Source organism: Acartia tonsa, chromosome 15, assembly GCF_053477335.1.
Source record: "Acartia tonsa isolate MP-2025a chromosome 15, ASM5347733v1, whole genome shotgun sequence".
In the NCBI taxonomy this organism is placed as follows: Eukaryota; Metazoa; Arthropoda; class Copepoda; order Calanoida; family Acartiidae; genus Acartia; species Acartia tonsa.
Window position 1 is genome coordinate 21793616 of NC_137274.1, and position 26621 is coordinate 21820236.

The 26621-nt window shown below is 32.9% G+C and overlaps 1 protein-coding gene across 1 annotated transcript in view; it reads right to left on the reverse strand.

Moving 5' to 3' along the window:
* Positions 1-283: 283 nt before the first annotated feature.
* Positions 284-26621, reverse strand: part of LOC145306995 (uncharacterized) — a 56068-nt gene continuing 29730 nt past the window's right edge. The window contains exons 4-10 of the mRNA XM_080149337.1: positions 8493-8556; positions 4220-4301; positions 3871-3951; positions 3251-3303; positions 2443-2575; positions 1056-1132; positions 284-360 (exon numbers count right to left, since the gene is read on the reverse strand). Coding sequence (XP_080005463.1) covers positions 284-360; positions 1056-1132; positions 2443-2575; positions 3251-3303; positions 3871-3951; positions 4220-4301; positions 8493-8556 — 567 coding nt within the window. The remainder of the gene's footprint in view (positions 361-1055; positions 1133-2442; positions 2576-3250; positions 3304-3870; positions 3952-4219; positions 4302-8492; positions 8557-26621) is intronic.

Consider the following 26621-nt stretch of genomic DNA (forward strand, 5'->3'; position numbering starts at 1 on the left):
TTGCACATTTTATGGGAAGAGTAAAGATATAAATATATATATTATGTTCAAACCACTAATGGTATAACCAGTACTATAGTTCTCTAGGGGCACTTAAGGTAAGTGGTTGGGAGGTAACTCCAATTTAGATTTTAGTTTTTGAAATGTTAAAAATCGCTGTAAGGAAAACCAAATTGTAGCATTAAGATCTTTAGTTATAGATAAACAGACACACATCATTTTAATTTTATATAAGGATTGAAACATACAGGCAGACAAACATTGTACTGCTTTAATGGTAAACTTACGCAAGCATATTTTGGGGCAATTTTGCCTTGAGTGATATTGTCTCATATATAAGTTCATTTTTCTCCTCAAAACCTGAGATAAAAAGAAAACATTTACAAGAAAGACTTGAACAATATGAAAATATTGGAAACCAATAAATAATTTTATACTTTAGGTGGTTCATGAAATAGGGAATGCCATGAAAAAAATAGGACATCTTGATATTTTTTTTGATTACATTTTGTTATATGATATTTTCATTCTATTCAAATAATTTTTAAGATATTTGATTTCTAGGATGACAAGTCAATACATCTCTAAAAGTAGGTCTTATAATTTAAGTCTATTAAAATTTAACAATCTAATTAATTTTTGGGTGCTTTAACACTATATGAAAACACCTTCTAAAATAAATTCAAATAAGAGGGTGAGGGGTCTAGTTTTTAATTTGTGTAATTATTACTCTATGTTAGAACGGTTATACAGGGTGTTTTTTTTTACAAAATTATTGCTTTATATAACTTTGAAAAAACCCGGTTTTTAAGGCATAATTTGTTGAAAATCGCCAATTTTTTTTCTCCCCATCCCAATGAAGAAATTAAATGGATTATTAATTTCTGTCAATGGCAAGTAGGTTATATTAAGCAATACATTTGTCCTATTAAAAAAAACACCCTGTATTTGGTACCTGTTACCCCAATAGGTTAAACTTTAATGGATGTTATCATCCTTGCTAAAGAGAGAGGCAAGTAGAAAATAAAAAAAAAATATAATATTTATTGACTTACTTATACTTGCATCATTAAATATTTGAAGAACTTTCAAATTTTCTCTCATTGTGAGTGGTTGTGTGTCCAGATTGAATCTAGAATTATATAGTTTGTTTTTAGAATAAAATAGTCATATGAAAAATAAGATGACAACATCCATAAAAGTGAAGCACTGAAACGGTAGGACAAACGGAAATTAACACTTGTATAGTGTCTGAACTGAATAATCAGAATTTAAGTATAAGAGTCGAAGCAAAATTGTAAGTAAATTTGTTGGAAAACTGCTTGATGCAGGATAATGTTTATGGACATACTTACATTTTATGACTTGATTATAGAGTTGCTTTGCTTATAATATTGTTATTTGTTGTCCCAGGAATCAATATACCAAAAACCAGATCAAACGGATAATTAGATCACATAAAATTTTGTTTTTAAAAAAGTAGAAAAATCACGTGTTTAAAATGGACGTACGGACATTCTGGTAAAGATTATAGAGTTGCTTCGCTTTCTAATTCGTACCTAACTACTACAGGAATCATCATGCTATGTTTGAAATTGATAGGACAATTCTAACATGCCTAAATTTACAAATAAAAGCTATCTATCTCGGACAAAAAATCAACATGTTTAAAATGGACGTACGGACATCCTGGTATTGATTATAGAGTTGCTACGCTTTCCAAATCGTACCTAACTACTACAGGAATCATATGCAGAGTTTGAAATCGATAGGACAATTCTAACATGCCTAAATTAATGAATAAAAGCTATCTATCTCAGACGGACGGACGGACGGACCGACCCTAATTATAGAAAAGCTTTGCTTTCATAAAGCATAATCAACCTCCTTATAATAATTGTTTAATATGATAGTTGTATATTAGGTTAAAGTTATAATATAAAGTATGTTTAGGGCAATTCTCTTTCACCTTTATACAATTGTTGTAGGATGTCAATAATTTTCCACCTTGATGTTTAAGGTTTAAATTTGTGCAAAATGTGATTATCTATCCTTTTTTTTCATATTTCCCTGTCATTACCAGATGTGGTATTATTTTATTTTAAAACTAGGGTCTTCACCCCTAGCCTCTAGGGGCTGTGCCCCAAGAGGTAATTAAAAAAAAATAAGTACTACAGTAGTTTTATTTCAACTAACTTCTCCATAAGAAAATACCTCTGCAAGAAAAAAAGATAAAAAATCAGGGGGGGGGGAGATTTTTTTTGGGGGGGTTGGGAGTGTCCCACCTCCCAAGAAAATAGCTTAAAACCACCACAGGACCAGTAGGTATATACCCTGAAGAGTAGAATCCGATCGGTTCAGTGGTTACTAAGATCTTAAGGGACAGACAGACAGACGGTCAGACGGACAGACAGACACCGTTCTACTTTGTATTATAGATACCTATTATTTGTCTGAAGACCACAAATAGTGAACAAAAGACAGTTCATGCGATCATAAACTGTACACTGCTGCTTGAACTTTAGGGGATGTTCTGCCTCATGTACTTTCAGCTCAGCCGCAGTGAAGAAAGAAACTAAAATATCAATAGTTATATATTAACCCTTAACAGTTTGGCCCTTTGCCGCATCTTTATTAACCCCCTCCCCCCCCCCCCTATTACCTAAGATCCTATTTTAGGTCGAGGGTATTTTTTCTTATTTTTGAAGCTAGAAATTTTTTTTTTAAACAATATTTATCTCAAAACATAAATTTTGGCGGCCGCAGCTGTACTTGGCAGCTGTCAGCTGTCGCAGTTGTTGGTCAGCAGGAAAACGGTGGTGGATATTTATGAAATTTTAATATGTTATGTAGACATGTAAGATAAGCTTAGGTTTAAAATTTGAAGTCTCTAAGTCAAAACAATGGGGTCGCAGGAGGCTTTCAAATATTTTTGAAACTTGAACACTTGAAGTAAAAAAATGTAATGTGTCATACCCATATTTAAAAAGTCACTTAGTTATTGCCCTCTTTCTTTCACAAACAGAAAATGAGATAGAAAAAACGAAAGGGGCGGGGAGGCTTTCAACGCCCTGTCTGTGCCCTAACCCTGCAGGTCTACTAAAGGCCTTATATAAACCTAACTAAACATGCATTAAAGTAATGAACAAGCAACCAAAAACTACCCTTTTTCCCCCTAATTTTCAATTCATTGCAATAATAAGTTTAGGGTGGAGGGGAGGCATAGAATTTAATTTGAAAAAACTTTTACCATTTTCACAATCCGGGCATATGTGGTTGTTGTACTTCCTGGTATTGTGAACACTAAATAAGACAATTATCTAAATTTATTGTTCATTGTATAATGCCTGTGTGCATGTACTGTATCAAGTACTAGCAGCTACACGGCCTCTTTAAGTTAAAAATAATATTAGTTTTCATAGACACATAAATCTGAGTGTTAAAAAGAACTTTTAGGAACACAGTAATAGTGTCTGACTGATTATGACGTAACAAAAAAAAAATTAGCCAATGAGAGGCCATTATTGACCAATGGTAAAATTTATAGTGGCCTCTCATTGGCTAATTTTTTTTGTTACGTCATAATCAGTCAGACACTATTACTGTATTCACTTTTAGTCCATCCAAAAAAAATAGGTTTTTTTTATTAATGCATTTTATTATAGAGGTAATTATGTAATAAAATTTTGTATCAACATTGGTATATAGTTATTCAGTTGTTATGTAAATAACATAAATTGAACAATATCATGTTGATAACTAATCTTTATTTAGGCCAAAAGTTGACAAAAATCATTGCAATTATATTGGTTTTTATGCAAAGTTTTTTTATTGGGTTGTAGTGTAGATATTTGTTTACTTTCAACTAACCTTGAAAGATGTGTCTTCATATTGTTTGCTCTATTAGTTCTGTGCATGCATTTCGCATCTCCACAATTAACAGAACACCACCTTAACATTAAGATAACTTTTAAAAAATATTCTTTTTAATTACACATACATACATATACTACTCATGTATGACATGGTTAAAAATGAATTAGGAAAGTGAGGGGATGATACTACAGTAGACAAATACTCCTAATTATCAAAAATTCCCACTTTTTCAGATAAAGTTATTGGTGGAAAACTTTGGACACTGTTACGATAGTATTCTCTTATTTCAACCATACCCCCCCTCTCTCTTACCTTTCTATATTTTGAATTAGAAATTACTTACATAACGCTGCGGTTTTTTTCAGTAAAATTCACCCTCTTCATATTTCCTCCTCCACGCTTAGCAACTTTTGTCAGATCAAATACTAAATAATTGATATATTAGAAAGCTATATAATTGTTTTGGATAATCAAACATTAGTTAATCACCCATCGGTTGGGGGGCGGGGGGGGGGCGTTTAACGCCCCCCCTATTATATCAGTTCCCATTAGAACGGCCGCAGCTGTACTTGGCAGTTTCCAGCCGCCGAAGTCGGCGGTCGGCAGGAAAACGGCAGCAGATCTTTAAGAAATTTTTATACATTATGTAGACATATATGAATAGCTTAAGTTTAAAATTTGAAGTCTCTAAGTCAAAAATTGCGGCTACAGGAGCCATTTAAAGATTTCTGGAGACCTGGAGGATCAGGACCTGCAAGATCATACCTGGAACCTAAAATTGACTTGAACACCTATAATTCATATAATGATGTACTACTAGAGGATATTTTAGTATTTTGGTAAGATAAAATGCTTTGTTTTAGTCAAAAGCATATTTTTGTTCTTTACCTGGATGACCCTGCCAGGTTTACTGGCATCCTGTGCCCGCCAGGATGGAGATATTAAAAAAAATTTCAACTCTCAGTTATATGTAATAAATATACTTAAAAAGTCACGCAGTTTGGGCTCTTTATCTTTCACACACAGAAAATTAGATAGAAAAAACGAAAACAGAGGGGGGGCGTTCAACGCCCCCCCCCCCCCCCCAACTGTTAAGGGTTAAAATTGATTTATGATAGAAAAACATATACATCCATAGAAATAAAGATAGATAAATTATTTACAAACTTACTAGCAATGATTTTAAAGGTGTTCCTAAACATGACAGAATATCATCATGTAAAGTTTTAATTCAATAGGATAATTCTATCTTAATCAATCAGAAAAAGAGGCATATAGTTAATTAGATAAAATACATAAATAGATGGATAGAAAACAAGGATCCATAAAAGTGAAGCTGTAAAACTGTAGGATAGACAAATATTAACACTTGTAGAATGTCAGAGCTTAATATACAAAATAAAAATATATTAATTTTCACAAAATTATATGTAAATATGTTGCAAAACTTCTGAAATACAGAATTCTGTTTAAGGACATACTGACATTTTTAGAACTAGATTATAGATATACCTCGCTTATAATATTGTACCTTATTGTAATAGGAATCAGTACTCCAAAAATCAGATCAATTAGATGATAATATCACATAAAAAAATTTTGTTAAAAAAGTAAAAAAAAATCAACATGTTTAAAATGGATGTACGGACATTCTGGTAAGGATTATAGAGTTGCTACGCTTTCTAAATCGTACCTAACTACTACAGGAATGATCATGCAAAGTTTGAAATTGATAAGACAGTTCTAACATGTCTAAATTAACGAAAAAAGCTATTTGTTTTGGACGGACGGACGGACTGATTATAGAAAAGCTTCGCTTTTATAAAGTATGAAACTAACTAGTCTTTCTAACTAGTCCCCAACGTCTTATAATAATATTTTCTAATTCAATAGCTCAATAACTTTTATTGAATTTTGATTAGTTGGTTCATTTACTTGAGTGTCCAAATGTTTCAACCACTAATTGTAATTTACAGAAGGGGTAATGCTTTGCATTATCATTGGAGAAACCCATCATTTATTGGCAACATAAATATAGTTTTCTGTTCCTTTAGCTCAATGGATGTAGAATACATGGAAACATTGACAGGGGAAAATATGTTGGCAATTTAGGTTGCTTAAATGAATACCATTTATTGGTCAGTTCTTTCACACAGTAGAAGGGTAGGGTATACAAGCCTTTACATTTCAATTGGGGTTAATTAAAACCAGCGAAAAGTTTGGGGATGGTTGGCTTTAAAACTTTAGGTACTCTATTAAATCCTGTTTGCATGTTTTAAACTAGCAGTGTCCAAACTTTACAACCAATAACTTTATCTGCATAAGGGATAGATTTGTTTAACATTATGTAGGATAAACATCTATTTATCGTTAATTGTCTTATCCTTTAACCCTTTACAGTCGGGCCCCTTGCCGCACCTTAATCGGTCGGGGGGGGGGGCGTTCAACGCCCCCCCTTATTATCTCAGTTCCTATTAAAGCTAGAGGGCTAAATTTTTTTGTGCAAGTCCCCTGTTTGATAATGAATTTCCGACCTTTTATAAGTCTAAGTCAATTTTCGCTTCCTTCACCCTTTTATTTAACAACCTTTGTTTTTAGGTCTTTTTTTACTTAAAAATTTCAAACGGCTGTAATTTTCTTATTTTTGAAGCTAGAAGAAAATTTTTTTTCCAAAAAATGTTTATCTTTATGTAAATTTTACATTAAAAATATCAAAATATAAATTTCAGCGGCCGCAGCTGTACTTGGCAGCTGCCAGCCGCCGCAGTCGGCGGTCGGCGGGAAAACGGCGGCGGATCTTCATTAAATTTTAAGACGCTATGTAGACATGTAAGAAAAGCTTAAGTTTAAAATTTGAAGACTCTAAGTCAAAAATTGCGGCCACAGGAGCCTTTTAAAGATTTCTGGAGACCTGGAGGATCAGGACCTGCAGAATCATACCTGGAACCTGAAAGTGACTTGAACACCTGTATTTCATATAAGAATGTACTACTAGAGGATTTTTTAGTGTTTTGGTATGAAAAAATGCTTTGTTTTAGTCAAAAAAATATTTTTGCTCTTTACCTGGATGACCCTGCCAGGTTTGCTGGCATCCTGTGCCCGCCAGGATGGAGATATTCAAAAAATTCCAACTCTCAGTTATGTGTCATACCCATACTTAAAAAGTCAAGCAGTTTGGGCTCTTTATATTTCACACACAGAAAATGAGATAGAAAAAACCGGATGGGGGGGCGTTCAACGCCCCCCCCCCCGACCGTTAAGGGTTAAGATCCCTAACTTAAATTGTAATAGTTGTATACAACTTTTTCTTTAAAACGTTTAAAAATCAACATGTTTAGAATGGATGTGCAGACAATCTGGTAATGATTACAGAGTTGCTACGCTTTCTAAATCGTACCTAACTGTCATAGGAATCATTATGTAAAGTTTGAAATCATTAGGTCAATTCTAACATGCCTAAATTAACAAAAAGAGCCAACAATTACGGACAGACCCTAATTATAGAAAAGCTTCACTTTTTTAAAAATCCGCGAAGTAACATTAATAAAAAATCTACCAAATAAATTTGATACATTTTAAGATTAAAAATGAAAAAAAGATAATAAAAGAGGGAGTGAGAGAGAAATAAATAGAGAGAGAGAGAGAAAGAGAAAGAGATAGAGAGAGAGAGAGAGAGAGAGAGAGAGAGAGAGAGAGAGAGAGAGAGAGAGAGAGAGAAGAGAGAGAGAAAAAAAGAAAAAATATGAATATAAAAGATAAAGAAAGAAAACACTTGAATATAGAGATGCTTCGCTTATTGTACCTTGTTGTAATAGGAATCAGCATGTTTTAAATGGATAGGGATTAGATCATAATTAATAAACAACAATCCTTATATAAAAGTAACATGATGTTTATCTGTCTGTCTGTGTGTGTGTGTAGGAAAGGATCTTGCTAACCGCTGTACCAATATTGTTTCCCTTTTTGGTGAAGCTTTTCATAGGTCCTGGTAAGGTTTAAGTCTTTAACCTCCCATGAGAAATCGCCCATAAAAAAATGACAGCCCTCCAAATTTTTTTCTTTATTTTTCTCTTAAAACTAAAATTTAAAAAATGGATGAATGACAGCGCCCCCCCCCCCCCCTCTTTAGGAAAGTGCCTCTAAAAGCCTCTAGGGGCGTAGCCACTAGTAGTATAGTAGTACAAATTTAAATGTAGCTTCACTATATTTGGAGGGAAATAAAATTATCTTGCAATGACCTCTCCCTAATCCATGAATTAGATAGTAAGAGTATAGTCCCTTACGTGACATTGCCTCTTAAGGGGCGTTTCATCGTGTTTTTACAGTAATCCTAATGCAAAGTTTGAAATTGATAGGACAATTCTAACATGCATAAATTATCGGAAAAAAACTATCAGTTACAGATTGACCCCAATTATAGAAAAGCTCCTTGTTAAATAGATATATGAATGATTATTATTCTAGTGGCTATGCCATCAGACGCTATCCTACAATTTAAAATGTATGTATGTTTGTCTGTTTGTCTGAAACATGTGAAACACACTCAAACACTAATACACAAACACACACCTAAATTAGTGAAATTTCTCTTTCTTTTACTGTAAAATAAAAATTACCATAGAAAAAATTGTTATCCTCCCTAGGCGTCTTGAGTAACCTAACTTCTAAACTTTTTCCATCCTAAAAAGAAAATATTTAATCCATAACTTGGAAGGAAATAATATTAGTAGCGCAGCTATAGAACAGATAAAGTAGGACAGATATGCAAAATTGATTTCAATATCCAATATATACAACCCCTAACAGTCGGGCCCCTTGCCGCACCTTAATCGGTTGGGGGGGGGGGGGGGGGGTGTTCAACGCCCACCCCCCCTATTATCTCAGTTCCTATTAGAGCTAGAGGGCTAAAAAATTTTTGTGCAAGTCCCCTGTTTGGTAATGAATTTCCGACCTTAAGTAAGTCAAAGTCAATTTTTGCTTCCATCGCCCTTTTATTTAACAACCTTTGTTTTTAGGTACTGTTTCACTTAAGAATTTCAAATGGCTGTAACTTTCTTATTTTTGAAGCTAGAAGAACAATTTTTCACAGAAAATGTTTATCTTTATGTTTATTTTCTATTATAAATACCAAAACATAAATTTCAGCGGCCGCAGCTGTACTTCCAACTATCAGATATGTGTTATACCCATACTTAAAAATTTACGCAGTTTTGGCTCTTTATCTTTCACACACAGAAAATGAGATAGAAAAAAATGGAGTGGGGGGGGGCATTCAATGCCCTTCCCCCCCCCCCCAACGGTGAAGGGTTAAGGTACAATATACACAGTATTTTATGGTTAAATATTTTAATATAATGTATTATAACAAATTTAACAAAATGTTCACTACATGTTGTCACTAAAGAAACTAACTAAATACTAAACAAATGCTTATTTTAAAGAATGTTTAAAAATTGATGACATAAGATCAAATTACAATTTGCTAACACTATTATACCCTTGCCCCCCACCCTTCCTACAAATACTCTGCTATATCTTTTATATGTTATGGATAGGTTACCTGATAGGTTTACAGGGCTAAAAAAACTGGTTTTAATCTTATAATTGTACATTCTATATCTACGGATAGCTGTTTATAATACAATGCTAGAAATAACTATTATTGAATTTATATTGGTTAGTTCATTAACTTAGGTGTCCAAACTTTCCAACCACTAATTGCAAGCTACAGAATAGGTAATATTGTGTATCATTATTAGAAATGTACAACAATTTATTGGCCATCGTCTTATCCCTTTTGATCCCTGAGTTTTAAATTTGTTTTTCGCTGATAGTATAGGACTGAGAACCGGTTCTAATCCAGCGGATATTTACCTGGTTGACAAGACCCATGAGCATCTGACCATCCAGTCTTGTACAGGTCATACAACAATCGTATTATAGACAGCTTTCCACAGATAGTATAGTACTGAGAACCGGTTCTAATCCAGCGGATATTTACCTGGTTGACAAAACCCATGAGGTAAGCATCTGACTATCCAGGCTTGTACAGGTCATACAACAATCGTATTATAGACAGCTTTCCACAGATAGTATAGGACTGAGAACCGGTTCTAATCCAGCGGATATTTACCTGGTTGACAAAACCCATGAGGTAAGCATCTGACTATCCAGGCTTGTACAGGTCATACAACAATCGTATTATAGACAGCTTTCCACAGATAGTATAGTACTGAGAACCGGTTCTAATCCAGCGGATATTTATCTGGTTGACAAAACCCATGAGGTAAGCATCTGACTATCCAGGCTTGTACAGGTCATACAACAATCGTATTATAGACAGCTTTCCACAGATAGTATAGTACTGAGAACCTGTTCTAATCCAGCGGATATTTACCTGGTTGACAAAACCCATGAGCATCTGACCATCCAGGCTTGTACAGGTCATACAACAATCGTATTATAGACAGCTTTCCACAGATAGTATAGTACTGAGAACCGGTTCTAATCCAGCGGATATTTACCTGGTTGACAAAACCCATGAGCATCTGACCATCCAGGCTTGTACAGGTCATACAACAATTGTATTATAGACAGCTTTCCACGGATAGTATAGGACTGAGAACCGGTTCTAATTCTACAGTTAATATAAAGTCAATATATTGTTTATGTATTGTGTATCTATTGTCCATCTAATTTAAAATTGTTACGTGACCGTTTTGTTCTGGAAATAGATAAGCTCATGACCGAAATTATGAAAATAGTCTATGACCGTGTCCGTTTTTTAAAAGGGGGTGGAGACCGTTTTGTTTTCGGGAAATAAATGGGCGGAGTGTATGACCATATTTAAAAAGGGTGTGGAGATTAACAGACCTCCAATGACCGTTGCGTTTTATAGAACTAAATAGTCTGTGACCGGGGGCGGAGATTTTAATGACCGTTTAGATGACAATGCCAAGTTCATATTTGGCAGGAGGGAGGGGACATTGGGCTGTTTGTTACATTAGTCTCTAAAGTTTTAAAGTTCTTATTTGATGGCTAAACAACTTTGGGGACTTTTGTTTGATTGTATCATTAAGTTGAGTGTCAAAAGTTTCAGCCACTGATTGTAATCTATTAATAGGATTATTATAAAGTTGTTACCCTTTCTAAATTGTACCTAAATTTCATAGTAATCATCATGTAAAGTTTGAAATCAATAGGATAATTTTATTTAACATGTCTATTTTAATAATCGTATCAATAAAAAAATGTTGTCAAAATATAGTTAAAAATCTGCATGTTTAAAATGGACATACGGACTTTCTTGTAACGATTATAGAGTTGCTATGCTTTTAAAATTGTACCTAACTGGCATAGGAATCATTATGCAAAGTTTGAAATCAATGGACATACGGACTTTCTGGTAATGATTATAGAGTTGCTACACTTTCTAAATTGTACCTAACTGTCATAGGAATCATCATGTAAAGTTTGAAATCGATAGGATGATTTAATTTCACAAGTCTTTTATAATAATCATATCAGTAAAAACGTTGTCAAAATATAGTTAAAAATCTGCATGTTTAAAATGGACATACGGACTTTCTTGTAACGATTATAGAGTTGCTATGCTTTTAAAATTGTACCTAACTGGCATAGGAATCATTATGCAAAGTTTGAAATCAATGGACATACGGACTTTCTGGTAATGATTATAGAGTTGCTACACTTTCTAAATTGTACCTAACTGTCATAGGAATCATCATGTAAAGTTTGAAATCGATAGGATGATTTAATTTCACAAGTCTTTTATAATAATCATATAAATAAAAACGTTGTCAAAATATAGTTAAAAATCTGCATGTTTAAAATGGACATACGGACTTTCTTGTAACGATTATAGAGTTGCTATGCTTTTAAAATAAAAAATGCTTTTAAATACCTAACTGGCATAGGAATCATTATGCAAAGTTTGAAATCAATGTTTTTAGTTTAACATGTCTATCTTAATAATAATATCAATAAAAAAAATGTTGTCAAAATAAATTTAAAAATCATATTTTAAATGGACATACGGACTTTCTTGTAACAATTATAGAGTTGCTACGCTTTCATAGGAACAATTATGTAAGGTTTGAAATCATTAGGACAATTCTAACATGCCTAAATCAACAAAAATAGGCTAATAGCTAACACTTTAGGACGGACAGACGGAGCAACCTTATTTTTAGAAATACGCCAAATAACATTTTAAAGATATTATAAATATCCTTAAACTAAAGTAACATGATGTCTTTTTGTCTGTGTACAAAAGGATCTCGCTAACCGATCGGTTTCTCCTTAACAGGGTAGCTTTTCATAGGTTCTGGGAAGGTTTATTATATATAACTATTTTGGGGAAGGGTACAACCACTTCAGAAGAAAAATCGCCCCTAGAAAAAAAATTCCCCCCCCCAAAAAAAAATTTTTTTTTGCAATTTTTTTATCTTAAATTAAAAATGGGGGGGGGGGTTGAGGAAATTTAGTCTCTGGCAAAATTAAACCAAGAAAAAAATTGCTCATAATTATGAATTTAAAAAGTTTAACGTCATAAGGAAAGAAAAATGTTGTGGAGGGGGCATATTTTTCAAAGGGAGATTCACCTAATGGTTGTTTTCAACCCAAAAAAGAAAATAGCTTTAAACCACCAGAAGACCTTTAGGAACATTTCCTGAAAAGTAGAGCCAAAGAGGTTCAGCGGTTACCAAGATTTAGACAGACAGACATGTTTCTACTTTGTATTATCCTATTATATAAAGTATTAAATATATAATTACAGAACGCCATTAATCATTTATTAAATTTACCTGAGTTTAGGGGGGAGGGGTCAAGATTTAAATGCCTCCTATTGGTCACTGTTAAAAATTCTCTGCATAAATTATCAAAATCGTGATTTCATTGGTTTAATTGGAGTAAGGGTTAAACACAAAATGCCATTATTAGATAGATAAATAGATAGATGAATAGATAATAAGATAGAAACTGGTTCTTTCTTCCCGAAATTTATTGATAGATAGATAGATATACAGATAGATACTTAGATGGATAGATAGATAGAAAGATAGATAGATATACAGATAGATACTTAGATGGATAGATAGATAGAAAGATAGATAGATATAAACCGGTTCTACTTACATAATAAAATTTACACAACTTTGTTTGCATGACATTTTTCTGTAGGTTCATTTAGTCAGCAATCTAAAGGTATAAGACAATGGGCGATAACTTGATGTACATCCTAAATGATGATAAACAAAATGCCACTTCTTAGTGAGGAATTGAAAAGTTTTTTAATACCAACAATTTTGGTAATTAAGATAAAAATCCTTACTACTTTATATTGTAGGATATTATATGTGTTTTTTAGTTGATTTCTATATTTTAATTTGTTGTATTTCTCTCTTTTTATCTCTTTTTAAAAAATAAGCTGTTTTAAAATAAGTGTCTTATGTTGGTCCCTTCTTTTATTTAGACTTGTTAGAATTGTCCTCTCTCTTTTTCACTCTTTATTATAATATATTTTTGAGGTTTATCTGAAATAGAAATTAAGTTTGAAGATTTTCCAAAAAAATTTTAACGGATTTTTAAGAAATTTATTAATCTTTATAAAAATTTATTTTGTAATGTAATTTCAAATTATCCTATTTGAAATTTGATATAACTTTCATAAGTAGATAGATAGACAGACAGACAGATAGATAGATAGATAGACATACAGATAGTAAGATAGACAGACAGATAGATAGATAGATAGACATACAGATAGTAAGATAGACAGACAGATAGATAGATAGATAGACATACAGATAGTAAGATAGACAGACAGATAGATAGATAGATAGACATACAGATAGTAAGATAGACAGACAGATAGATAGATAGATAGACATACAGATAGTAAGATAGACAGACAGATAGATAGATAGATAGACATACAGATAGTAAGATAGACAGACAGATGGATAGATAGATAGACATACAGATAGTAAGATAGACAGACAGATAGATAGATAGATAGACATACAGATAGTAAGATAGACAGACAGATGGATAGATAGATAGACATACAGATAGTAAGATAGACAGACAGATGGATAGATAGATAGACATACAGATAGTAAGATAGACAGACAGATAGATAGATAGATAGACATACAGATAGTAAGATAGACAAACAGATAGATAGATAGATAGACATACAGATAGTAAGATAGACAGACAGATAGATAGATAGATAGACATAGAGATAGAAAGATGGATAGACATACAGATAGTAAGATAGACAAACAGATAGATAGATAGATAGACATACAGATAGTAAGATAGACAGACAGATGGATAGATAGATAGACATACAGATAGAAAGATGGATATACATATAGATGGATAGAATAATTAGGAGTTCAAAGTTACTTTTTTTGTTTGATTTGTCTCTCTCTAGTATTATAGCTTTTGTTTGTTTGTTTCTTTCTCTTTCTGTCTCTTTCTATCTCTCTCAATATTATTAACTTTCGTTTTCTTATTCTCTCTCTCTCTCTAACTCTCTGTGTCTCTTTCTCTCTCTCTCAATATTATTAACTTTCATTTTCGTTTTCTTATTCTTTCTCTATCTCTCTGTCTCTTTCTCTCTCTCTCTTTTATCTCTTTGTTAATATTATAAACTTTCGTTTTCGTTTTCTTATTCTTTCTCTATCTCTCTCTTTCTCTCTCTCTCTCTCTCTCTCTCTCTCTTTCCTCTCTCTCTTTCTCTCTCTCTCTTTCTATCTCTTTGTTAATATTATAAACTTTCGTTTTCGTTTTCTTATTCTTTCTCTATCTCTCTCTTTCTCTCTCTCTCTCTCTCTCTCTCTCTCTCTCTCTTTCCTCTCTCTCTCTCTCTCTCTCTCTCTCTCTCTCTCTCTCTCTTTCTCTCTCTCTCATTTTATCTCTTTGTTAATATTATTAACTTTCGTTTTTGTTTTCTTATTCTTTCTCTATCTATCTCTCTCTCTCTATCTCTCTCTCTCTCTCTCTCTCTCTCTCTATCTCTCTCTCTCTCGTTTTCTCTCTCTCTCTCTCTCTCTCTCTCTCTCTCTCTCTCTCTCTCTCTCTCTCTCTCTCGTTCTCTCTCTCTCACTCTCTCTATCTCTCTCTCTTTCATTCTCTTATATTTCTAGTCTATTGAATTTATTTGGTAGATTTAATGCATTTTATTTCACAGATTTTTTTTACAGAATTAAATAAAAAAAAGTTTTATCTCTCTAAACGTGTATATTATTTATTTAAAGAAACGAAATTTGGAAATAGAATATATTAGCATAATGCAAGGAAGCATTAAATTTGCCATAAGATGGTTTTAGGCTATTATTCTATATTAAAGACAATAAAAAGCAACTAGTTATAATATAAAAATTATGATGAACATTGTAAGTATTAAAATTGTTGTAATATACATCACAATTATTTCTCCTAAAGTAAACTTTATGATATAGTCTATGCCTTTTGTAACTTTAACCTCTTTAGAGAAAGGATTAAAAAACGAAATAATGTGTCCAAATTAGTGGTCAGTCTATAAAATGAGTCAACATGGTCTAATGGAAAATTTCTGGTACATATTTAGTGCATTAGATGGACTTATATATATTTAGGTCGAAATCTATATATGGTATAAAAATTATTAGCAACGTCCTATGTCTACATGTCAAATTTGATAAAAATGTTTTGTGTATTATATAAAATTGATATAAAATGCATTTAGGGTCTTGAATTCAGTATAATATAACCTAATATTGTTTGTAAGATGATAAGTTTGTGTTTTGTATTGGTATAATAAAGCGAATCCTAACGGCAGATTTTATTACTAAAATATAGAGCCGAAAATTTGGTCTTGGTTGGCTGAGAGTAAATCCTCAATAGATATTGTAGAGTATTAGACTACTACAAAAAATGGATCATATTATTTACACAATTTTTTTTATTGGCTAGAAAGTTAATACTAATTAAAAGATGTTATAAAAAAATATAGATAAATTTTTTAAAAATTTTGTTTTTCATTATAAATTTTTTCTCTCTCTCTCTCTATTTTTAGACGCATTTTAAACCTCTGCTTACAGCTAATATATCTCTTTCCATGTTGCAGTTGTATTATTAAAATTTGACACATAGCTGATTAACTTATTGAACAAGCTATGGTTAAAAGTACAACACTCAGAATTGAAATATACAGCAGATATTTCATTGCAAAGCCAACCCACTTTTAAAGGTTTCATAATCTTAAATCTTAAATTAAATGGTTCTAGACTAATTTGTATAAAGATGTTACAAATAGAAAAAAAAACAGTAACAAAAAAAGATGATGAGAGCAAAGAATGAATAAATGGGTTAAGTAACGGGACAGAGTTTTTCTATATCTTACTAAATATAGCCTAAGTGCCCGAATGGCTCTGTCTATCTATCTATCTATTTATCTATCACTCTCTCTATCAGTCTATCTCTCTCTCTCTCTCTCTCTCTCTCTCTCTCTCTCTCTCTCTCTCTCTATCTATCTATCTATCTATCTATCTATCTATCTATCTATCTATCTATCTCTCTCTCTGTCTATCTATATATCTATCTATCTATCACTCTCTCTATCAGTCTATCTCCTTCTCTCTCTCTCTCTCTCTCTCTCTCTCTCTCTCTCTCTCTCTCTCTCTCTCTCTCTCTATCTATCTATCTATCTATCTATCTATCTATCTCTCTTTCTCTCTCTCTCTCTCTATCTATCTATCTATCTATCTCTCTATCTATCTATCTCTCTTTCTCTCTATCTCTCTCTCTCTCTCTCTCTCTGTTTGCTACTCTTCTATGACCCTAATGACTTTTTAAAAGCGAAGCTTTTCTATAATTAGGGTATGTCCGTCCGTAACGGATAGCTTTTTTGGTTAATTTAGGCATGTTAGAACTGTCCTATTGATTTCAAACTGTGCATGATGATTCCTGTAGTAGTTCGGTACGATAATATAAAGCGTAGCAACTCTATAATCATTACCAGAATGTCCGTACGTCCATTTTAAACATGTTGATTATTTTTTTAAAATTTAGGGACATACTTTCCTTGAAAGAAGGGGAGCAGCCTTTAAACTTGTCCACGGAAAAATATGGTAATTTTTAGTAGCGAAGCTACTCTATAATTCAAAATGTCCGTCCGTCCGTCCGTTTTCCCGTCTGTCAGAGACAGAAAGGGGGAAATGTGATTTTCTCGGCTCCTGTATAAGATAGACTCCTAAAATCTTCAGGAATTAAATATGTTACCATTCTTCATATTTTCACCAAGTTTCAATTAGATTCGTCAATAAATTGGGTGCTAGATCTATTCCTACATTTTTAAGTTTTCATGATTTTTTCAACTTCTATTTAAGATAGACTGCTGAAATTTTCAGTGATTGAATACCTTAGTATTCTGCATACTATTATCAAGTTTTATTGAGATTTGCCAATTGGTTGGGGTCCTAGTTCGATTCCTAGATTTTTATGTTACAAGGTTTTGTGATTTTTTAGTTTAATGTTTTTTTTTATAAAACAGCTCTATTGTCCATTTTTTGTGGATATCCATCAATAATTTTTTAGCTTTGCTGCTTATTGATGTTGTCATCCTTGTTTTTGATTATTAGAGAAGATACTCTTTAAGTTTCTTAGTCTGCCTGTCCTTCTGTCTTTATTTCTGACTAGCGGCTACGCCCCTAGAGGCCTCTAGTGGCACTTTAAATGTTTTTTCTTAAATAATACGATACCTATTTATGTTGCTTTCAAGTATCAACAAAACCTTGTTGTGTTCGAGTCTCTAAAGATAAAAAATCGATTTTTTGTGATTTCTCTTGGGAGAGTGGTAGTACCCTCCCCCCAAATAGTTATAAACCTTCCCAGGACCTATGAGAAGCTACCCTGTTAAGGAGAACCCGATTAGCGTGATCCTTCGGTACACACAAACAGACAGACAAACTGACATCCTGTCACTTTATTATAAGGATTAAAGCCCTTATAAGAAAAGGAGAATATTACAACAAAATTTGAAATCAACCTACCTTACAATATTTGATTTTACTATATGTGGAAAGCTGTATATAAAACAATGCCATGATAACATAAAATATATGTAAAATAGTTATTAAATGCATTGTATTGTAGACAGCTGTCCACGGAGATTAAAATAGAATATGAAAATGTACAATCAAATGGCATCTCGGGCTAAAAAATCTGGTTTAAATCTTATAATTGTACATTTTTATATCCACGGAAAGCTGTTTTATATAATATACTGCGATAAATATCTTTCCTCGTATTCATTCAAATCCGGTGGATAAGAACCGGTTCTCAGCCATACTGAAAAATTATGTATATCATCGTATTATATCCAGTTTTCTATGAATATAAAATGTACAATAATAATATTAAAACCAGTTTTTTAGCCCATACCTTCAGCATCTCGGGGCTAAAAATTCTAGTTTAAATCTTATAATTGTACTTTTTACAGAAAGCTGTTTATAATATAATGCGATAAATAACTATTCTTATAAAGGCGCCAAAAAGAAGAAAGAAAAGCGCGCCAAATCTATTGACGACGACATTAAGAAGAAAATGAGAACAACGTTTACAGGTATAGTATAACAGGGATCTAAAGGGATAAGACAATGGCCGTTAAATTGATGTAAATATCCTAAAGTAAATATAACAATTACTGAAGACAAAGAAAGTCCCTCAATGACGTCATAAAAATGAGGGATGAGGAGAGGAGGAGTGGGAAAGAAAACCCCTAAAAAAGAGATGGATAATTCCTCGTTTTTATGATGTAACATGCTGATTTTTGTGGGACTTTCTTCGTCCTCACTATTACCCCTTCTGTAGATTACAATTAATAAATCTTTAATTAAAGTCTCCAAAGTTGTTAAGCTAACAAATAAGAAAACGTTACTATAAAACTTTGGGGACTAGTGTAATAAACAACCAAATGTCCCCTTTTATAGGCATTTTTTATCTAGAGGTTTTACCAATAGATGTAAAATGTATGTAGATGCTCCATCTGACCCTTTTTTTTGTTAAACTTATGTGCAGACAAAAAACATTTATTTTTTGTAATATACAAGATACAGGAGATATTATTTTAGTAAAGCTAACTTTTTTCTAATAAATTCAACTATTTGCATAACAGATCTACAGTATAGATGTATATACAGACAACTACCTCCCTTCCTTTTTTAAAGACCTCTTTTGTCTGCTTCTAAATTATTTTCTGCTACTTGGTTGTGTTAATATAAGCGACACCATTGGTCGATTTTCAATGACCAATAGAAAGGTTGCACAAGGCTGATGTGATGGGGAGATGCAGTTAATTAACCCTTTCTTCCTCTAGTGTTTTACTCCAATATTCATACCAATGAAATATCTTCAATGTACCTCATTTCTATTCTCCTATTCGCTGATTTATACATTTTATCTCTAGGTTTTCTCTTAGGATTGGGTTGGATATTTTTTGGCCGGATACCAGATATCCAGCTGATTTCTAATGCCGGATATCTGGCCAACGTTCGATAGCCAGAAATTACCAGAAATCCGGCATTAAAATCAGCCAGATATCTGGTTTCCGGATAGTTTTAATATCTGGTATCTGGTCGGATATTAAGAATTGCTGTATATCCAGCATGATATCCGGCCAAACCGGATATCTGGTCCAATCCTTATTTCTCTATCTAGGAAAACAGATTTTTGAAATGGAAAGAACTTTTGAAAGAAAGAAATATCTATCTAGGCATGAGGAGAATAGTCATAGGATTGATCACAGTTTTGTTAGCCCATAGGGACCAAAGACAAGGGGTAACACAACTGGTTTTAATATTATGATAATATAACTGCTTCTTATCCACTGGATATTAATTGGTAAGCTGGTAAAAGCGTCTTTGAACGTATTTTTAACCTTCTCATTAAAATAAGTGGGGAAAATGAAATTAACAGGCCGAACATTTTTATGAGACACTTTAATTGCTTTCATGTAACTATCTTTTTATATCTCCTCAAAAAGTTCAGAAAGAGCTGAAATTGCGGCAGATCTTAAAGTAACCCAGCAGCAGGTAGGTAGATAGATAGGTAGGTATTTAGATACATAGATAGATAGGTAGGTAAATACATAGGTAGATATTTAGAAAGATATATAGATAGGTAGGTACCCAGCCAGAAATGTCGTAAGGATATGCATACGATAAATGCAAAAAGGTCCTTACAGATGCAGAAAGGCCAGAAACGTCGTATGCATATCCTTACAACTTTTCTGACTGGGTATATACTTAGGTAGGTATCTAGAAAGATAGATAGATTTTAAGTAGGTAGGTATTAAAATGTAAAGATTAGAGATTGAGATTGCTTCAGATCTTAAAGTTACTCAGCAGCAGGTAGGTAGATACATAGATAGGTATTTATCCATAGACACAGTGTTTTGCCCTTTTAGGGCTCTTCAGTATGGCTCAATTCATCAGAGTTAATTTTGCACGTGGTGGGGCTTGAACAGATAGACAGTGTTTTAATGTATGTTTTGTCATATGCTTCACATTATACGAGGGAAGAATTAATGTCCCTACGTAACAAAATGTATACACAATATCAACCAATGAGATCTCTTGTATGTTCCTTTAGTATTCTCCTATTGGTGGAATCAGACATGAGTCTCTTGAGTAACTCTATCAATTTACCTAACCTATCAAAAGCTATGTTGAAAATTTGACAAAACCCCCTACTTCATTTTCTTTCAATGATCCAATATATAGATACAGGGTGCGCCACATAAATCCGGACTTTTTTTAAACGGCCATTGCGCCAAAACTACTTGACCTATCAGGACATTTGACTCCACTATAAAAAGCTGAGGTAATGTCCTTTTTGCCCATGAAAATTTTTGGACAATGGAGAACGTGTACGCCGAGCTGGACGCGCATATGTTCAACAAGGCAGATTCGAAGCGCACATAGTTTACCGTGGATTCTCGACTTGGGCCTACTAAATCTGACCTCACCCCATCTGTAGGTGAGATAGAATTATGAAGCTTGCTGGAGATACCATCAGATACCTAGTGAAAACACTAGAAAAGACTAGAGCTCTCTATCAAAGCTGATTTGGCTGTAGAACTCCGACAAAGTGAATCGTGGTAGATTTAAAGATGTCCAAAACGTCAAAAATCTTGAAAATTTCTCGGTTCTTGACTTCAGGGGTCCATAAGGAACCTTGAAACTCGTTTTAGACTATGTGTTGCGCTGATAACCCTATCTTAATCTTCATGCTTTTTAAAAAAATGTATAAAACGTTCTTCTAGCTCAACTGTGGCCCAAATGAGAGTCGCCGTGTCAATGGGTAGCTTGAAAGATGGGTTAATTTGGATCCTGCGGTTGCTCACGTCCTTAAGGAGATGTGGCCTCCCAGCAGCCCTGATCTTAATCCAATGGACTTTTGGGTATGGAGCGCCATTAAAGCATAAACCAATAGGCAAGCTCAACCAAAAAGACCTCTCTCATTGCTCCTATTGTGGAGAACTTCGCCTGCTTGGACAGGGGCTTGGCGACCATGGTCGGCGGGCGGTTCAGGTGGCGAGTAGAGGCGGTGATTGAGGCTGGCGGCGATTTTATTGAATAATCTAATTGTCATATACCTAGTTTGCTTATTAGTTTTTAAAATTCAATAAAATCTTTAAAATTGACGATTTTATGTTTATTTGTTTAAAAAAAAGAAAAAGTCCGGATTTATGTGGCACACCCTGTAGATAGGTAGGAAGATAGATAGGTAGATAGATAGATAGGTAGATAGATAGATAGATAGATAGATAGGTAGGTAGATAGATAGGTAAGTAGATATATAGGTAGGTAGATAGATAGGTAGGTAGATAGATAGGTAGATAGATAGGTAGGTAGATAGATAGGTAGGAAGGTAGATAGGTAGGTAGATAGATAGGTAGATAGATAGATAGGTAGATAGATAGATAGATAGGTAGGTAGATAGAAAGATAGATAGATAGATAGATAGATAGGTAGATAGATAGATAGGTAGATAGATAGATAGATAGGTAGATAGATATATATGTAGAAAGATAGATAGATAGTTAGATAGATAGATAGATAGATAGATAGATAGATAGATAGATAGATAGATAGATAGATAGTTAGATAGATAGATAGATAGGTAGATTTTCTTTCCATGATCCAATATATCTAATATGTATTCTAGGTAAAGATCTGGTTCCAGAACAGGAGAACAAAATGGAAGAAGATTGAAAATATTTCCAATGCAGAAGCTGCCCTCATCATGAAAAACAAAAATCAAATAACGCTCAAACCAAAAAGTCAGGTACCCAATATTAATACCTTAGAAAGTTTCGTCTTCAATTCTTAAGTGATCATCTAGAGCATCATCAGCTTGTAATGGGTTGCAATACTTTAACACCCAAGGATATTAGGTTAAGTAACATTCAACAGACAAACAACACTTTGATTGCACAACCCTTGTCTGAGAAGTCCTAACTGGGCATGGTGATGAGTTGCACCTGTTTAGGGGCAAAGGCATTCCCCCTATTTTAATTATTTAAGTCACGCATCAGACATAGCAACAGTAGGAACCATTTTCAACATCTTTGAGTATGATGCAGTGTTAAGCAAAGATCAAAACATAACATCTCCCCAAAAATGACCAGATGTGATACATGTTGAGCCATGGTTACAGGTACCCTAGAAATACAAACTTGATAAGTTCCAGTCTGACTGTAAAGTCAAGAAGGTTGAAAGATAGATACATTCAAAGAAATTCTTAAAATATTTAACCATTTTTTTAACTTAAAATTATGCATGACAGGATAATCTATTGTATCTTTGTTATCCTTCTTTATTATTCTTCTTTAATGTCATAACAAGATTTGGGTAAAAATTAGAACCTTTTAGGATGAGATGTTGCATCAAAAAATCTTCTAGAAGCTACATAGTAATGGAGAATCATTTTGGTATGGCAGTTAGCAAGATCCTTTGCTACAGATACATACAAATCCTTGTACTTGTATATTTCAGGATGATACAACGTGGCAGAAACCAAATATAGAACAATTCTCCCAAATGTCTGCCACTCAGTCAGAACAACAAACAATTTTCACTACATGCCCTCCTAATCTCAGTCTACACGTGTCATCAGCTGATATCCACAGTACGGTACAATCCAAATCAGCTGATTTTCACAGCGTAAACAAACTAACAGCTGATTTTAAAAGTGTTCACTCTCTAACCGCCAATTTACGAAGTATTGAAGCCTTTTCAAATAGGTATTTTATATTATATTATATTACACTTGACAATAACTCCAATATCTCCTTGTTCTAATTAGTTTTGCTTTTATTGAATTTGACATTGATTGTTTTGAAATGAAAATAACAACAATTTTTACATACCCAGGGTTTGACATAGTACTGAAAAGACAACTGTTTGAATTGTGAATGAATAGTTATTTATTGCATCGTATTATAAACAGCTTTCTGCAGATATAAAAATGTACAATCATAAGATTAAAACCAGTTTTGTTAGCCAAAGAAAGGGTCTAACAAAACTGTATTGATCATTATGAGTGTGCATTTTATGTGCGTAGAAAACTGGATGTAATATAATACAATATGTGTTTTTTCAGTGTAGCTGAGAACCGGTTCTTATCCACGTGATACCAATCGGATTCAAAGCTATACTGGAATAAGTTATTCTTTTTAAATTTCAGTGTTCACCATGTGCCTATTCTGCCAACAAATTCTCAAGGTTGGGCAATTAACAAGCTATTACAACTGTTAGCATCTAAGCCCCTAGAAGCCTCTAGGGACACTTGGGGGGTTTTGGGTTTGAATTTGACAACCCAATTCTTTATCTTCATTTTAAAAAGACATCTAAATGGTTGAAACATTTTACAGATCTTGGTATGTCAGCTATAAATCTTAGAAAAAAGCTTTTCGTGGGTAAATTAATTAGTATAAAAATTACTTCCCTCATAAAATGGGAAGCATATGACAAACCAAATAATAATATAGTTAATTATGAATAGTTGAACTTCTTGGATAAAATTGGATTTTAAATCATAAAATCATCGGAAAAATTCATTTAATATTTTGAATAGATCTTGTATATAACAAAAATAAACAATGGATTTTGTCTGCTAAATAAATTTGGCTAAAAATGGGGTCAGATTGATCATCCAAATATATTATGTCTATAGCTTGATACATTTATTTACTTTGCTACTTTTAAGTCTTTTTGTTTATTTTTTTTAGAGGAGTGGGGGGAATGGGGGTTCAGAGAAATTTTCCTGAAATTTTTGTAGGAAAAAACATATCTATTATTTCAATTGTTGGTCTGTGCTCCCTTGTCCCTGATCCTTGTTAATGTCCTAAATCGCATTCCAGAGAATCATACGCTTGCAGAACTAGACCCTCTGCTTAGAACAGGATTAGAATCAAGACGGATATACAATAGAATTCAGGGATCTGCAGGGTTATAATCCATTGAGGAAGGGGACATTGAGTTGTTTATTATCCTAGTACCCAAAGTTTATTATTAAAATTTTTTTATTCATTGTCCAAAAATGCACTGCCACTGAGCTGATTGGTATTTCCAAAGTGTTTTCTGAATCACCAATGGCTTTTTGATTTCAAGATCCATGTTTTATTGGCAGCACTGGAAGTGGCAGTGGGCAGCCCAAAATAATTTAAAAATCTAGCTCTGTATTCCATTGTATAACCGAGAAAATGGCTGCAGGATTCTATTTGATCAACCATACAAGTCTCAAAAATTTCCCACAAACTTTCTATTCATTTAATGATTACTTTGTGGAAAAAATCTTATCCAATACTTTTTTCTTCCAAAACTTGCCTACAATGTATTTTACTATCGCAAATGAATTACTTTTTGTTCCGAATCTTGAAATTTCATCATGAATAGTATAGCTGGGTTGAGATCTTTGTATTCCATTGTATAACCAAGAAAATAGCTGCAGGATTCTATTTGATCAATTGTACAAGTCTCAACAATTTCCCAAAATCTTTCTACCCATTCAATGATCAGTTTGTAGTAAGATAGCTTATCCGATACTTTTTCCTCCAATCAGAATGATATCGAAAACTTGCCTACAATGTATTTTACTATTAAAATTGAATTATATTTTGTTCTGATGCTCAAAATTTTATCATGAATAGTATTACTGGGTTGAGATCCCTGTATTCCATTGTATAACTGAGAAAATTGAAACAGGATTCTATTTGATCAACCGTACAAGTCTCAACAACTTCCCACAAACTATCTACCCATTTAATGAAAGTACGCTTATTGGGTACGTTTTTCTTCCGATTGGAATGTTATCGGAAACTTGCCTATGATGTATTGTACTATTGGAATTGTACTACGTTTTGTTCCAAAAGCTTGAAATTTCATCATGAATAGTATTACTGGGTTGAGATCCCTTTATTCCATTGTATAAAGAACCGGTTCTAATCCAGCGGATATTGATCTGTTTATCTGTAAGGGGGCAAATTTAACACACGTATGGTGGAAAAAGCAGGGATCTAAAGGGATAAGACAATGACCAATAAATTGATGCATACACCCAATGATGATACACCAAATTACCCCTTCTGTAGATTACAATTAGTGGTTGAAACGTATGGACACTCAACAAAGTGAATCAATTCAGTAATCTAAAGGGATAAGACAATGACTTATGAATTGATGTATATCCCCGATGATTATACACAAAATTACCCCTTCTGTAGATTACAATTAGTGGTTAAAAACGTTTGGACACTCAACTTAATAAATCAACCATTCAATAATCATTAAAGTCCCCAAAGTTGTTAAGCCAACGAATAAGCAAACGTTGTCATACAATTTTGGGGACTAGTATAATAAACAGTCCATTGTCCCTAAATAGATAGATAGTTATATAGATAGATAGAAAGATAGAAAGATAGTGGGACAGATATATATATATATAGATAGATAGATAGATAGATATATAGATAGATAGATAGATAGATAGATAGATAGATAGATAGATAGATAGATAGATAGATAGATAGATAGATAGATAGATAGATAGATAGATAGATAGATAGATAGATAGATAGATAGATAGATAGATAGATAGATAGATAGATAGATAGATAGATAGATAGATAGATAGATAGATAGATAGATAGATAGATAGATAGATAGATAGATAGATAGATAGATAGATAGATAGATAGATAGATAGATAGATAGATACTGATAGATAGATAGATAGATACTGATAGATAGATAGATACTAATAGAAAGATATATAGATAGATAGATAGGTACTGATAGATAGATAGATAGATAGGTACTGATAGATAGATAGATAGATAAATAGATATAGAAACAGATAGATAGATAGATAGATAGATAGATAGATAGATAGATAGATAGATAGATAGATAGATAGATAGATAGGTAGATAGATTAATAGATAGAAGGATAGAAAGAAAGATGTATAGATAGATGGAAAATAGACAGATAGATGGATAGATAGATATATTATAGTATTATATATTAAAAAACACTAAACCTTTCCATAATTTTTGAAGGAATATTATATAGATAGGTAGATAGATGGAGATAGATAGTTAGGAAGTTAGTTTGTAAATTATATAGATAAATAGATAGATACGACATCAAATTTTGGGTACTTTTATT